The sequence below is a fragment of the Boeremia exigua genome (genome assembly GCF_020726555.1).
Source record: "Boeremia exigua strain MPI-SDFR-AT-0100 chromosome Unknown C7974scaffold_1, whole genome shotgun sequence".
NCBI classification, from domain to species: domain Eukaryota; kingdom Fungi; phylum Ascomycota; class Dothideomycetes; order Pleosporales; family Didymellaceae; genus Boeremia; species Boeremia exigua.
Window position 1 is genome coordinate 1669179 of NW_025763518.1, and position 15910 is coordinate 1685088.

A 15910-nucleotide genomic window follows, 5' to 3' on the forward strand; every position below is an offset into this window, starting at 1 on the left:
TATCGTTGCCCGACATTCCTCGCTGGAAATATGCTAGCGGCTCATCGTGACGCTAGTCGCCAACAAGCGTCCAATTCCTCCGATCCATCTGATTCCTTGTTCGTCCCTATGTTGTCAAATAGAGTGAGTATTTCGGGTCGTGTCATGGCCGGCTTCTTCGCACTTGGCTGCTTTGACTTCAATGCTCAGTACCTAATGTTGGGCCAAAATTCGTGAGTTGATCATCAAATAAGAAGAGGGACTCGAAATGATGCAAAATAAGGCAGAAGGTTTTAGAAAAGACATTCTCATTCGTAATCGTGTAATCATGGGGTATGGAGAGCGTATATGCAAAGCCGGTCTATATACAAGGCTCCATCCGGCTATCAGGAGTCTTTCGCAGGGCCATATACAATCCCATACAAGCCATTCCATGTATCATCCCAATCCGTGCCACAAACTCCTGGAAATCAAATAGTAGAAGATATCTATGCCTTCTCGTAGCGACCAGCCTCAAGATCCTTGGTGGCGACAATGGAGTCGAAGTCGACGGTGCCCTCCTCAGCGGTACCGACCTTGGACTCGGTGTAGGCGTCGAGCTCCTTGGCCTTGTAGATGTTGAGGTAGATGGGGTAGGCCCAGGCGATGAGGAAGAAAGCCAGGGGAACGACCATGGCGCGCTGGGTGCCGATGCGGTCGGCGACATTGCCAAGGATGACGGGAACGATGGCGCCGCCAGAGACGGAGGCGACCAGGAAGGAAGCTCCACGCTTGGTGTGACGACCAAGGCCACGAAGAGTCTGTGCCGAAGTTAGTGACATGATTCGAGGTGTGAGGACAGTGATGAATGCTTACCAATGCGAAGATGATAGGGAAAATGCAAGATTCGAAGAAGAGAACAACCATGAGGATGGCAATTCCGCCCCAGTTAGGGTTACCAGTGTTGACACCAATGGCGGCAGCGAGGAAGATCATGATGGCGGTCTGGTAGACGAGCAAGACCATACGGGGCTTGATGCCAACGTACATGAAGCCGGCAGCGCTGAAACGACCAACGGCGAAGAGAGCCTGCGCAATAGCATAGTAGTTGGCGCCCTGGTGGTGAGCCTCGGTGAGTGTGAGGTTGGGGTGTGCCTGCGTGAAGAAGTTGATGAAGAAGGAGGCGATACCGACTTGAGCGCCAACGTAGCAAAACTGAGCCGCAACACCAAAGAAGAGTGTGTACTGCTTGCGAAGAGGCTTATCGACGTATCCAGTAGCAGAGGTCATCATTTCAGCCTGGTCGGCCATGTCGGAGTCGGTGATCTCGGGGATGGGAGCGAAGTAAAACACCACCGCCAAAATTCCCACGAACACCGCAATACCAAGATACACATACTGGACGGCTTCCAAGCTCTTACCGTCTGTACCGACGTTCTTGAAAATCACAAATGAAGCCAATACAGGTGCGACAACGGAGCCAACAGCCTGGAAAGACTGAGAAAGCTCGAGACGGAACTCAGCCCACTTGGGAGGACCGCAAACGGCAATGTAAGGGTTGGCGGAGGTCTCCAGAGTGGACAATCCAGAGCCAACAATAAACATGGAGCCGCAGAAGCCACCGAAGCTTCGCTTGACAGCGGAGGGCCAGAACATGAGGGCGCCGACGCAGTAGATGCCCAGACCGAGCATGAAGGTGTAGCGGTAACCGAATTTGCGAAGGAACCAACCAGAGTATGTCAGAGGACCAATGAAGTAGGCACCAAAGTAGGCGGCTTGGAGACCAGATGACTGTCCCTGAGAGATGCTCAACGCAACCTGGAAGCGAGCGTTGAGGACATCGAGAAGACCGTAGGCGAAACCCCAGAGGAAGAAGAGGAGTGTGACCAAAGCAACGGGAATGATGGATTGCCTGGTAGTCAACTGAGAAGCACCAGTGACGACGCGGTTGTCAACACTCTTGCGGCGGACATCCTCGTTGATGACCTCGACAGTGGACGGACGACGAGCTTGCTGCTCGTGGACCTGGTCCAAAGTGGGCTCCTGAGAGCCACCGAGTCCGAGAACCATTGTGGAAAGGTAGTTGTGGGGTGGAAAGGTTTTGATGTGGAAAAGTAGTTGTGAGGTGCGAAGGTAGACAGGAGCTAAGCAGATCTATGAAGCAATGCTCAGATGCTGAAGAAGCTGGAAAAGCTTGAAGCTGATGATATTCAACGAGGGCATACTCGACTGGATATATATCTTCTCCCAGCTTGCACGCGATGTGCATCGCGACATGGCTGGTGCCGTCCAGACTCCAACTTGACGAGCCAACGATCCTGGGCTGGCGCTGGTTGAACACCGCCGCAATGCAGGTCTAGAGGGGAACTAGAGCCTGACACTACTGCGATGATCCGTCGACGATACCCCAGTATCCGCAAATTTTCGGTGGAGAAAGGCTCTGGTTGGACAAGCACCGGAGTAGTGTCCCTTAGCACACAAGTTTGCCCCCGAGAGTGCAGCCGACTTCGCGGCTGAAGCACAGAAGTAGCCAATTAAATAAAGATCTCATCGAGCTAAGGTAGTGCATGCGTCTGTCCCCAGGTCGCCCCACTCGCGTTGTTGAGCCTCAAGGTGAACGAGTCCAGAGAGCTGGGGCTCCACAACAATCTCCACGACACAACCCCACGGAGTTGGCCAGTATAGTGGACCCACGAAATGGAGCAGGTTCTGCGCGAAGCGCGGGGACTCCGTGTTTCGTGGGTAGATCGTGGATCAAAACTTAGAAATTTGCCCCTCCCGCCCAGATCTGCGTGATCTCAGTGGGCACATGCATATGGATCTGATTTTCATGACAGCAAACCCCCAAGACGTATACAAGCACTGCAAGGCGAGGCTTGGTGGCGGGCATTGGCCAGGAGGCGAGGTGTACTACCGCAAAAGGCCTAGGGAGGTCTCGTTGCGCTAATTCTCCGCTCGGCAGTCGAGCCTAGCATAGGCCTCTTGGCTTACGACGCTTGGAACAGACAACGACATGGGTTATGAAGATGGTCAGTCGATTATGGGCGTTGGTGGCCCCGTCAGGTGCGAGTCTGATTCGGTATTATCAAGTCGGCTTGCTATAGTCTGAGGGATTATGACCAGCTGTATCTGTGGCTTTCCCAACCATGATGATATGAGATCCAACAGTGAGGAAGAGACTTGGCTCGCAATACGGCACTCTTGGGAGCTGTCTGTCGGGAATAGGCGCACTGACGACGTTCGACTGCAATCCTCGCAATCCGCAAAGCTTGTGCGTAGCAGCGGTATCTGTTCTTGGTTCGCGCACATACAAATTGAGTATCCCTGTTGTATTGCTAGAACTACGATATCACAAGAGCACTTCGTGCTACCCCAACACTCGCCGACCCCAGAGCTTCCAGCTGCCCCTCCGCGGGGTCTCCAGAGAATGCTCGTGAGCTCAGGCTTGAGCTTGAGGGCCTCAACGAGAGCTTCTAGCGGGCTTCTAGCGATATTCTGTGCATGAAGAGTGAGTATTCGTGACGTGTTGGTGCAAGTCCGGCAAATGTAGGTCTGTTTCAATTGGTTGCGATGCAACCAGCGGGAGGTTTGTCGGTGCGCTAAAGATCAGGCCGTGCATAACTGCAAGCATACCTTGGCAAGCGCATAAGCTCACGTGTTAAGGTGTTTAGGGTGGGATCTAGAGCTTGCCGCGCAGTCGGTTGGTGGTGGGGCGTTGAGACTTAATGGGATTCGAAGATGGCGATTTGAGGGGCTGTTGCGGTCTTGGCTACGGACTACACTTAGCCTTAGGTAAGGAGCGTCCCTCAACACGATTAATTGAACACATTCGATACAGTCCGCCTGACAAGGCGCTCCAGCCTCGTCTCCACTACAATATTGAATCCCTTCATGTTACAGTTTCACGATTTACGAGACTTCACCATAGCGTCCAGATGGTCACATGTTGATGGCTGATACTTCGTGTGGCGTTCTTTCGAGTGATCAACACAGATCAGTAACACCAGTCTCTAGTCCGGCGGCGGCTTCCACTTCGTTTAAGTCGTCAATCGATCGAAAATCACGATTTCAACCTACGAATGAAGATTCACAAGATCTTCATGTAGGTATCAAGCACCATTGTCCCACTCTGGACGTTACTTGGTCTACATTACGCCTATCATCGGTTCCCGATCAATTGATCTACAAATCATTTGTAGAGTATGTACTGCACTGCACACATTCGGAGATGGGCACTATGGCTCAATTGTTACCGCCCGATCAGACGAGCAGATCGTCTAATCTCTTTTGTTGCTACTGATGCCTTTCATTTCCTGCGCATTTGTTCTTTTGGTCGTAATAACGAGAAAGAAAAAGGTCTGGATTACACCTCTGTTCTCATAAGGTATGAAGCATTCCACTCAGGTGAAGTATCAATCTCATACTCTCTACTATTTGCCCACAAAACGACCCGTCCTATTCACCTGTGCACCCATCTCTATACAGTCCACCACATTGTGGCAAGTGACCAACCCCTGCGTCACCAAGACCTCACCACCCTCAAACCTCAAGTGATCATCACACTGCGCAGCAGCCACTCCCACCCCTAGCCAGACCGCACCCAAGCATCCCCAACTCTCCCGCTCTCCCCACCACCCAATCACCTTGTCTACAACCTCGCCTCCAAACGCAAACACAAGACCCCAAGACCCCAAGACCCAGCCCTCGCTCCACCTCGCCACCCTTACACCCCCCTAGCAAATAGCCAGCCCAGGAGCCCTCGCCCGCAGACGCAGCCAGACCACCCTGCATGGCGGGAGAGGCGCGCTAGCACAGTACCCCAGACGGGCCAGACGGCGTAGGGTGGCGGTGTGTGGTCTTTGCGCCTGGGAGCTGGGTGGTTGCTTATCTACAGAGCGTGTTAGACGTGTTGGACGGTAGTGTGTAGCGCGGAGACGTGACGGGGGACTTTGAAGGGTTGAAGAGATGTAGGGCGTGGTGGTGCATGCAGTGGAGTCGGGTGTGCTGCTGGCTTGTGCGAAGAGTGGTGTCTGATCCATGTCAACTTTTGATGTTTTTCAAGGCTGAGACGTAGAAATCTCGGTGTTAGGCGTGGTATAGTATCATAGACGTGTGTAGAGGTTGTGTCAGAGAAAGGAATGAGCAGGCTGTTGGTTACGAAACGGCACTCTCCTCCTGCGGTTCCTAGTATGTCGCAAACGCAGCCTAGAACTAGGTATCTTTCACACACCTCTAGCCTAAGCAAGAAAGCTCCTACAGTATTGTAAGCACGCTGTACTCTAGAGTAAATGTTATAGCGTGCTTCCTTCCCCCTAACAGCTCTACCGAATAATTGCAGGAGGTGGGAACACCACCTCTACTTCTTTTTTTAGGTGTGGTATACCTAGGATATACGAGTAGATCTGACACAAGATTAGACTTGACACAACAGTACATTTTGTTACGATTCCAGCCTGACATGGCCTGGTGGTACCTACTAAACACTGTCTGTTATATCCTGAGCAGATCAACTGACTCCGGGTGTGCAATACGGAGAACCTTACCAGCGGCATCCGCGTCTGCAAGCAGGTATCGAACAGCCAATTAATTGCCCCTGGGTGTCTCTGATCTCGCAGTGCCCAGCGGCAGCACATCTGATGATAAGTTCCACACTCAAACACGGTGGCGAAGTGTCTGGAGCAACACCCAGTGGAAGCATATAGACTCCGGGTCAAGGGGCGGATCATAGACGACTGGGAAGCCTGAACCGAGTTTTAGCTTTAGTCATTATTGTAGCTAGTTAGTATGTTGTCGCAGAGTCATTTTGGTTCAGCGAAAAGTATCAATCGCTTCAGTACCTAATAAAGGGAATCCACAGCTCTAGCAAACCAAACCGACTCCGCAAAGAGCATTAACCAACCTATACACATCTGCCGTAAAGACGACCCTAGCTTAATCCCTAAGTTGCCTAATAAAGAAGACTATGCCTTGTTCTTTTAAGCTACCTTTAAGCTTACCTAGCTCTTCTCTAACGTGCACGAGACCCTGTATAGTAATCCTGACGCATCCTTACGCTCTTGGCAGGGTGGCCTCTTATGCTGCAGGATAAACGGCAGACTGCACAGCAAGGCCACGAGGCGGATATTCTACTCGCGACAGCAACGTAGGGAGAATGCGCAGAACCTCTACATGATACTTTCTTGCCTATAATACAGGTAGTGCCCAGCTGAATTCTAGCTTTAGGTGTTATAACAGCTACAAGTTCTGTATCAAAAACGAATAACTGAAGCTCGCCGCAGAAAGCAGCCTGAACAAAAAAGTGTCATTTGAGGGTGTTGTATAGAATTATTTTTACATGGTGCTTGCTTTCTTGACGCATGGTTGGATTACACTGACTCCACATCCTATTACGCTTTTCCCCACCCCTTTTCCCATTGCCTAGACCCCCGTTTTTCCGGCCTCAAAACAACATCCCGAGATCATTTCCGCCCTCCCACCCCACGCCATCGAGACTAAACCCATTCGCGCTCCACCCCAGATCCAGCGGCAGAAACCCATTCCACAGGGCGCTTTCGTCGGCGGGGATGCCGTTGTTGCCGTGCATCGCAAAGTCGCTGACGGCGCTGAGATCGGTCCAGCCGAAGTCGCCCATCTGCTCTGTGAGCGCGGGGCTCTCGCCGGTGCCGACGGAGCTGGTGCGCGGGCTCTGGGCGGTGGTGCCCGTGGGCGGGGGCACGGGGAAGCCGTTGTGGTCGACGGCGTTGCTGGCGACGCTGGTGCCCGGGTGGCGGAACGCGGAGCGGCTGCTCTTGTCCTTGCGCGGGACTTTGGCCCAGAGCAGTTTTAGGAGCTGCGAGTAGCGCGAGCCGGGGTGCTGGATGCCGGCTTCGACGCCGACGGCGCTGCGCTGCATGCGTGAGATGGTTTCCTGGATCATATTTCGTATCGCGCGGTCCTCGTCGCCGGAGATGACGCCAGTGCAGCGCGCGCGGTAGAGGAAGACACCGGCGTGCACGAGGTAGAGAAAGTACCGCAGGGGCATGAAGCGGAGGCTGGTCTCGGGGGAGACGAAGTTGTTGACGGTGGTCAGGATGGCTTTTGCGGCATCTAGACCTTCATAGATGAAGCGGGCGTCGCCAACAGCGCCGACGTTGTTCACGAAAACGCGTTGCGGAGCTTGGGGTCCGAGGTTGGTCGACGAGGACTGAGGTTCGGAGGAGTTGCTGGCGGAGGGAAGCGCGCGGAGAACGGTGGCTTGGAAGGCAAATGCATTCGTGTAGAGGCGCAGGTAGTCATAGGACATGAGGAGGCATGCTTTCAGTGGTGGAGAGCAGGTCAGTGTGCCCCACACGCTCTTCCAGCCGTATATGGCAGAACGGAAATCATCAATGAACTTTATGTAGCTGCCGCTCATGTTGGAGCGGAAGGACGCGCCAGGATTACTGTACAGGGTATCATGCACGTTAGAGAAGAGCTGGGTGAGCTCAAGATTTGCTTGGAAGATCGACGCATAGTCCTCAATGTTGGGGCTTGTAGGTATCAGGCTAGGGTAGTCTTCACGGCGGAGGGTGGTGAGCGGCCCAGGGCCACGGCTCCAGAACGCCTTCCCGATGCGGATGCTGATGTGCCGATCGGAAACGTAGGCAGCAGTCCATATCAGACGCTTGCGATTGTGCTGCTGCGAATCCTTGTCTTTGTCGACGAAGCGGAACGAGTACTTGTCGAGGGCGAGGAAGTAGGCGATGCGCAGGGCGATGCCCACGTGCATCCACGACTCCTTGTCTTCCTCGCCCTTGCCTACTTTGGCCGAGCCCAGCTGCGTGTAGGGCGCCCACTCGGCCAGCAAGAGCAGCGCTTCGACAGCCTCAATGCCCGCGTCGCCCCCGGCGGCGAGGTTGGCAACGAGGGCCTTCATGTGCTCGGTGCATGCCTCGTAGATGTGCGGCTCGTTTACGAGGTCCTTCGAGGCGATGAGCAGGATCGCAGTGAGCAGGTGCGGCTCCTTGCGGACCATGTCGGACATGCGCGCCGTGTCGAAGGCGTGCACGGGGGCCAGCGGGTAGAAGGGGTGGTAGTTCTGCTGATAGCGCACCAGCAGCTGGCACAGCGAGTGCACCGTCAGCACGCCGCGGTCGAGCAGCGGGTACGAGAAGGACAGCGGCGGCGCATGCATGGCCAGAGGCCCGGCCACGACCGCCGCCGCGCCTGCACTGCTGCTGTTGATGGCGGCGTTGCTCTCTTCGTTGGAGCTCGTCTCGCCGGCGACCTGGGCCAGGATGCCCAGGGCGTCCGAGGGGTTCTGCAGGTTGTTGAAGGCCAGCTCGTCCGTGTTGGACGAGTCGGAGCCGGCGGCGTGGGGGTGCTCGCCGTACTGCTGGGCGGCGGCAGCGTCGTGCGACGCGTCGTGCGACCACGTCCCCAGATTCCCGAGCGAGTGGAAGCTGCCGTCGTCGGGCCCCGTGGCTGCCAGCGAGGGGAGGCCGGGGCCTGCTGCGTCCGAGTCGATGCGCTTCTTGCGCACGCGCCGGCCGCCGCGGTTACTGCCGCCCAGCACGCACTCGAGGTTGTCGCGCTTGCATCGCAGGCACGGGATGGTGCCCTGCTCGTCGCTGGCCGCCGTCTGTCAGTGCTGCGCTGTGCGCACAAGGCCGCGGGCACTCACAGCAGGCACCGGCTCTTCCGCTTGCGACAGTTCAGGCAGGCCTGGTGGGCCCGTTTGGCCTTGGCCGAGTCATCCTCGTGGATGCTGGCCCTGTGCGGCGCGTCAGGCGCGGATTGCGGTGGGGAAGTCAGGTCCATCCCGCATCGTTGATCCGCAGTTCGTGGGAGGTCGTCGTCTCAAAAGCCGTCCGACGCCGGGCTGCTCGGCTTTTGATCCTGCGTCGGCCCCGCACCGCTGCCTCGGCGAGCAGCCACTCTTGAGCATCGGCCCGACCTGCACCATCGCCGTGACTTCAGCTTGACTTGAACAGTCCAACATGGACGCCGTGGTCGGCGCGTGCACCGAGAATTGAACGTTTGCCATGCGTGATTACTCGTCTTGCGTTTTGGTAGCTCCGTCTCCAAATTCAGATCCGCGATGAGATGCCCCTCCACCCCGTGAGGAACCAGCACTCGATGCTGGCAAGCTCGAGGAGCCGGCAGTACAACCTCATCAAGTCAAGCACTTTGGCGTCTGAACCCTCCTTGATCACTTCCAGGATTTCTGCAGTGATTTTCGTCGGCCAAGTCATCGCCGCCCGTAGAGCTGCGTGGCCCGATGTTTCGATGCTGTACTGCAGCGCTTCCCGCAGCTCATCTGCCGCCTTGATACGGCTGGCCTGGCTCTCAGGCGACTCGTTCGGGTCCGGACACCCAGCCGCTTGGACCTCGACGAGGAACGAGGACAGTAGTGCTGTTGGCTTGCTGTCACCATTGGCTGACCGAACGATGGCAGCAAATGGCCCGTTCTCAATCCACGGTACAGCTGTGTTGAGGACAAAGGACATGCCCCGGAGAAGCTGAAAGATGTCCACAAGTGCCTCCCGCGAGTGCGTTTGAGTGTCTGCAAAGGCATTCATGATGGTCAATGATGCTGAGGCGAACAGAGCATGACAGTTTGCTGGTCCGAGATCTGCAAGCGCTCTGTTCAGGCCAGTCAGGGCCGCTGTTTGGTGTGTTGAAGCGAGCATACGATAATGTTGCGCTCGTGGTATATTGATATACGCAAGATGATTTGCCGAGAATGACAGGATGCTGTGCATGAGGTATGGGTGCTTGAAGCCTTCCTGCGGCACGGCATAACCCCAGATCTGCTTCGACATCTCCGGCCCGGGCATGGTCATGTAAGCATGTGCCGTGTAATGGTGCATGAGCTCCAAGTCTGGCATCCAGCCCCCAGAGGTTGCTTCTGGGCATGTCAGAAGATGATCATAGTGGTGATTGAACGTTAGTGATGGTGTTGCCGATGCAGCCGGTGGCGACGCGGAGGCCGTAGTGGAAGTGTCCATCGTGTCGCCATTTGGCGAGCCAGCTGATGGCGTTCGTGACACATCCGCCCGCTCTGATAGCGAGCCCTCCAGTAGACTACATTCGACGCGGTATTTGGCGCATGCGCCACACGGCCGATTCTCATCGCACTATAAAGGGGTCAGCGACTTCACGTATACAGGTGTGCTAGCTTTGCACGATACACACCTTTACACGTCTTGCCTTGCACTGTTTGCACCCATGCCGGGACTTCTTAGACCCTAGTCGGGGCATATTGCAGATATTGGTGGTGAATTCCGTACGCCCGGCTTCTGGTTCGCTGTGAGGTGCGGTTCGAGTGCGAGTGCGAGCGCGGGCCGTTGCGGTCGCGCGTTAGTTTACTCAAAGACCCACACCACTAGGCGTGCTTGTGGTTAGCAGCGGCCGATTCTGCCGGCACAGACACAGGTGCTCTGTCGAGCGATTCTTGAAGCACTACGACAGCATTGGCAATCGAAGATCGTGTGATCAGCACACAGCTTTCCATTTCTAACGCTGACTCTACAAGCCCCAGGCCTCTCCCCTGCGCTCAAACTCAGCGATTTCGGCCACAAAGTCCGCTGGCTCCTTGCCTGCGAGTTGCTCGTAAATCCACAGACTAGTATCTATACCAGAGCTGACGCCCGCCCCGTTGATGATCCGTACTTTGGCCTCCGTGGTGCCTGCATCGACCCATCTTTTCCTCACTATGTTGACCTTCGAATCGCCACCCGCCGCATAATCAGCCCATTTCTTCAACTCTTCGAACCCCATATGGTGCGTGGTGATGGTCCGACCAGCTAGCACACCCGAGGCCGCAAGGATAAAGGTCCCAGTGCAGACAGATTGCAGGATGCGCGTGCCGGCTTCCTGTCGAGGCGGCAGACTCGTGAACTTGCGGAGGAGTGCCGTGAGCTCCTTACCCTCTTTGGATGGCAGTAGTTTGTCAAACACTTCGAACTGCGCACCTGGAATGACGAGCACGTCGTAGTCCTGGAGATCGGCCTCGAGCTGCTCAAATGTTCCGTTGGGCACATAGACCATGGTCCCACTTTCCGACGTGATACGCTCGTGGTGCCCGAATGTTTTGACCTCGAAAATGGCATCACCAGAGGCCGGACGCATGCTGTAGATCTCGACTGGGCCGCTGAAGTCGAGGATATCTGCTGCGGGGTAGAGGTACACGGCGACTTTGAAGGGAGCCATTTTGATCAAGACGATTGATTGGATTTGGTGTGTTGGTGCTAAACTTTGACTTTGGTCGTGCAGTTGGATGATCTCTGTTCTTATGTGAAGTCGCACCCCGCGGATCGGGCCGAGGGAAACCTTCCGTTCCGTTAGGCACCGAAGACTCAGTGTGGATCAACTGCAACAACGAAACTAAGGTGACCGCTTACACACGGAGATCAGCTTATGTCATCTCTGACGGCTGCCTGACTCTTTGTCAGCCAGCATTGGAGGTGAAGGTATATTTGTAAACTACGGCAGTACCTTCTTCAGCACATCGACTAGACCATGGATCTCCGCTTCAGTGTTGTAGTGCACCATCGAGACTCTGGTCACCCCCTCCGGACCGAGCTTCAAAATCTCATCGCACAGCCGCTTCGAGTAGAAGTGACCCCATCTGAAGCCAAAGTTCGAGATCTTCTCGGCTTCCACCACAATCTGCTTGGGGCTGATCCCCTCTACGGCAAACGAAACTGTCGGCACTCGCTCCTTGGAATCGGCAGATGTTGACCCAAGAACAGTAATGTCGTCTCGCGAGTTCAGGAAATCTAGCAGGATCTTCTGGAGCTTGCCCTCGTGCTCAGTGATCGCTTTATCGGAACCCTCGAGATACTTCACGATCTCAGGAATTGCCTGGACTCCTTCATAGTTGGATCCCGCAAAACCAAGCTTATCTTCGAGTGTCTTGGTAGGGTTGAAGAAGTGAGCCAATGGCTTGACATGCTTTTGAGCGGCATTGCTCGCGTACAGTACAGCGATGTGGGGGCCATATACCTGTGCTGTTGAGCGGGTATGAGCAGATAAATGGCGAGCTTACGAACCTTGTACCATGAGAATGCGTAGAAGTCAACGCCAAATGCCTTGACATCGACTCTCCTGTGGGGCGCGAAGCTCACACCGTCCACACAGAACAGCGCACCCACCTCATGCACGGCATCTGCAATCGCTTTCACATCGTGGATCGAGCCAAGCACGTTTGAGACGTGTGTGCAGGCCACGAACTTAACTTTCGGAGACAGCAACGGCTTCAGGTTCTCTGCAGTCAGCTTCAGCTCCGGCTTATCTGAATGCCACCACGTCACTTTGAGCTTGAGGCGGTCAGCCATGAATAACCACGGCTTTACGTTTGTCTCATGCTCCATTTTGGACAGGATTATCTCGTCGCCTTCATTGAGAATCAAGGCGCTGGACAAATTCATGAACAGTTGGGTCGTCGAGGCCCCTAGCACTACAAGCGGTTAGCAGGGGCATCCCATGTGCATCCTGAGCATACCAATCTCATCGCGGCCTGCATTGATATACTTCGCAGCGGCTTGATAACCCTCCTCATATTTCGTGTTCGACTGTGTGCCAGTGTGGTACGAAGCACCCAGCTGAACATTGGTCTTGGACAGGTACTGAGTGATACTAGCACCTCGTTAGCACGGTATTCTCCGTCAATCAATATCGACTTACGAGTCGATTACAGTCCCCAGTGCTTGGCTCCCTCCAGCATTGTCGAGGAACACTTGATCCTGCTGCAGTGCGGGGAAGCGCTCTCGAGCTGTCGAGATGTCGAATGCGGCCGACATTGTTGTAGTGTTTAGCACAGCAGGCTTTCGAAGACCAGCTCTTTTCAAGATGTGTTGTTGTTCACTCAAAAGGCGCGCAGAGCATGCTGCACTGCTGTCCTTTGCCCCACGCCCTGCGCCCTACTGATGGCGGGGTGCTTGCTGGAGAAGGAAGGTGGGATCCACCAGTGACGCCATCACAACACGAATCAAATCTCGACTTCGACAGACTCCGACAGCACTCTCCTGCACCAAAGCAACGAGCACACCTGTTGCTGATGATCAATTCCTCCAGAGGGTACAACAAGACAGTGTCAGCTACCGCAGAGTTCCTCGTAGCAGTGCGCGGTTTCTTCGGGTTGTCTTCCGGTCACCTGTTGAGCCGTCGTTGCAATGGTACACCTCATGCAACCCCGCAAAACAGTCGTCTAGTCGCATATATGACATATTCGGACTCCGATCAATCCATCAAAATGTACACGCAGAAGCACTAGATTTTTAATTCCAAACGCTTCCAAGTTGAAGCAAGAGGACGGATATTGAAAAGGCAAGCCGCAGGGTGACACAACAAAGTCCTACCAACGGCCTACAGAGAGTCACAGCAACTCATATAGCTTCTCGACAAGACACAGTTGGTCGAAGTTGCCCCGGTTCTCCCTGGTTGACCCCGCGTAGCTCTTCGGTCGATAGCCTGAGCTTGCCCCACAGTTGTCCCACAAGGTCACCAGTATCGATATGCTGAAGCTCAGCATGGAAGCATCAAGAGTGCATAGAAGGAGATGGTGACGCGACGTTATCGTAATCGCACAGAGCCTGCCGCGTCGAGACCGAGTACCCCACCACTTCAATCACGGTCCAGAAGTATCGTCGTCATCAGCTTCTACGCTGCTGCTAACAGACTCCCCAGAAACAGTGGTTTCAAACATACGCATCTGACGTCAGGATGCAGACCGAACTCAGCGTATCCGTGGTTTGTTGCAGCTCAGATGAGCGACCATGTCAAGAGCTTCTGATTCTGCTTCTTTAGCTCCTCCTAGCGAAGCATACCGTGGCTTGCTCCAAGTAGTATTTGCGGTGGTAGAGGCTTTAGATTCACTAATGCTACTGGTCAAGGTATGATTGGAAGACTCTCCGGAATTCTATATAAGCAGTTCGGGACACTGAGGATACCCAGCATCTCTCGCTGACCACGTCAATCTGAGCTTCGATTGTCTCAAAACGTCCTCCAGAATGATCCCCGCAATCCTCCAAGCCTCAGTGCTTGCTCTTCGAGCAGTGGGCACCTGCCCGGCTGCACCTGTGTGCCCAACCGACGACAAGTGTTCCCAGACGAGCAATGGAGCGACTCTCCAAGTCAACTGTGGTGTTGACTACTTTGGAGGAGACTTGCAACGGGCAGAAGTAATTTGAAGTCGATAATATCCTTGACGAGGTCTGACGATCGCAGACTACAACGTTGGCTGGCTGCATCAATGCTTGCGCTGCCACCGCTGGTTGTGTTGCCGCGAGCTTCGTGAGTCAGAACTGTTATCTGAAGAGCACTCTCAAGCCCGGGCTACCAAAGTAGGCCCTCGGATCCCAGTACAGTTCTATGACTGACATCACCAGTGCAAATGTGGTTGGCATTATTGTCACAAACCGTGGGGCTTCGACTACTCCGGCTCCCACTGATTCGACATGCCCTGCAAGCTTTACCTGCCCCGCGAACAACGGCTGCACATACAGCGACGGGTCTCGAACTTTCAAGCTGTCATGTGGAACTGATTTCTACGGAGGTGACATCGGTATCCAAACCGCCGAGAGCCTCAAAGCCTGTACGGTAGCGTGTGCGGCCAACGCACAGTGTGTCGCTGCTTCCTTCGTTGGAGGCAGTAAGCCTGGTCCATGCTACCTCAAGGGCACCAAGAATCCCGGCACCATCAGTGACAACGTCAACGGTAAGTTCGAGCGGAACCGTCAATCACTACGCTAATCCAAACTAGCTGTCTCCGTCGTGCCCAATACTACACCAACGCCACCCGCTTTATCGTGTGATGCCATCAACAGCGCTTCCAATCTGGTCTCCAACCCCAGCTTCGAAACAAACAGTGGCTCTCGAGGGACTATAGATTCCTGGACCCCGTCAAACGCCAACGTCTATCTCGTAGAGTACCAGCCAGCCGCGAAATGCGGAAGCGACTACATGCAAGTTCTCTCACCGCTATATTATACCATGCCCGCTGACAAACCCGCAGTGTGTACAACATGAAGACGGGCACCGACTACAGCCTGACGCAGAAACTCAGCAAGGCCCTCGACAGCACCAAATCCTACTCGCTCAACTTCTACCTCATGCCGTACAGCAAGACCGGCAGCATTACCTGCACCATCTCGGCCTATGCAAACGCTGTCCGCGTCTTCACCCAAGACATCACAAAGTTCAACAACGAAGACGGAAAGGGCACCGGCACCGAAGATCTCACGTACTACGCGTACGCGGCGACCTTCAAGCCCGCGGCCACCTCCGTCGACCTCAAGTTCCAGGCTACGTGCACCGGCGCCTCGGATGCGGTGGCCTATTTCCTGCTCGACGCCGTGAGCGTGACAGCCGCGTAGAGTGTAGAGGACAGCACAGGAGGAAAGACGGGACGGCACAGAGGAGGAAAAACGGGACAGGGGAGGAAAGAAACGGGACGGAGCTGAGCAGAGCACGCGGTGCAGACGGGTGCAGATAGTAATCGTAATACAAAATTCGCCCGCCCTAATACACGTCCATCGTCCCTAATGTTGAGTTGGTCAAGTGTGTGCGTCAAAGTTTTTGAGGTACGCTTCTCCTAGGCCGTACGGCATGTTGGACAGCCAGTGCTCTTAGTTCCCAGCCATTGTTTCATACACTTTAAGTGGAAGTTCTGACCACAGGTCTACAGCTGCGACTAACACCCAATTATCTGAAGCATATACCCATCAGCAAACAGGGCACCACACAAGCCCCACGAGCAATTCAAAGGTAACCTCAAGTCGTGCTTTTGAAGACTCAAGCTCCCTGGGCGTTCTTCTCCTTGCAATACTTGGTCTGGTCGTCAACATTGGCCTTGTGCATGGCTGGCGTGTCGCGGTTCCGTGACGAGAGATATGATTGGATTGCCTGCAACTCCAACTCGTGAGGTCCTTGTAGCAGGTGAACTCTGCAAAATGACGTTCGCAAAATGCTAGCTAACCTGCCTTCTGGT

At 54.7% G+C, this 15910-nt stretch overlaps 4 protein-coding genes across 4 annotated transcripts; 1 reads left to right on the forward strand and 3 right to left on the reverse strand.

Moving 5' to 3' along the window:
• Nucleotides 1–265: 265 nt before the first annotated feature.
• Nucleotides 266–2395, reverse strand: C7974DRAFT_14065 (glucose/galactose transporter). The gene is made up of 2 exons (XM_046135587.1): nucleotides 835–2395; nucleotides 266–779 (listed from the first exon to the last, which is right to left on the reverse strand). Exons 1-2 carry the CDS (start codon nucleotides 2026–2028, stop codon nucleotides 468–470), a joined length of 1506 nt encoding a protein of 501 aa, XP_046002828.1. The 5' UTR covers nucleotides 2029–2395; the 3' UTR covers nucleotides 266–467.
• Nucleotides 2396–6397: 4002 nt separating this feature from the next.
• C7974DRAFT_371236 (uncharacterized protein) lies at nucleotides 6398–11130 on the reverse strand (the record flags this gene model as incomplete). The annotated part of the gene is made up of 5 exons (XM_046140006.1): nucleotides 6398–8546; nucleotides 8600–8689; nucleotides 9034–10055; nucleotides 10114–10225; nucleotides 10451–11130. 5 exons carry the CDS (start codon nucleotides 11128–11130, stop codon nucleotides 6398–6400), a joined length of 4053 nt encoding a protein of 1350 aa, XP_046002829.1.
• A 273-nt stretch (nucleotides 11131–11403) lies between these two features.
• Nucleotides 11404–12722, reverse strand: C7974DRAFT_301064 (pyridoxal phosphate-dependent transferase; the record flags this gene model as incomplete). The annotated part of the gene is made up of 4 exons (XM_046137830.1): nucleotides 11404–11925; nucleotides 11973–12379; nucleotides 12425–12558; nucleotides 12607–12722. The coding sequence occupies 4 exons, from the start codon at nucleotides 12720–12722 to the stop codon at nucleotides 11404–11406; spliced, it is 1179 nt and encodes a 392-aa protein (XP_046002830.1).
• Nucleotides 12723–13850: 1128 nt separating this feature from the next.
• Nucleotides 13851–15436, forward strand: C7974DRAFT_14111 (uncharacterized protein). The gene is made up of 5 exons (XM_046135596.1): nucleotides 13851–14102; nucleotides 14149–14264; nucleotides 14310–14638; nucleotides 14684–14885; nucleotides 14936–15436. The coding sequence occupies exons 1-5, from the start codon at nucleotides 13932–13934 to the stop codon at nucleotides 15294–15296; spliced, it is 1179 nt and encodes a 392-aa protein (XP_046002831.1). The 5' UTR covers nucleotides 13851–13931; the 3' UTR covers nucleotides 15297–15436.
• Nucleotides 15437–15910: the final 474 nt, after the last annotated feature.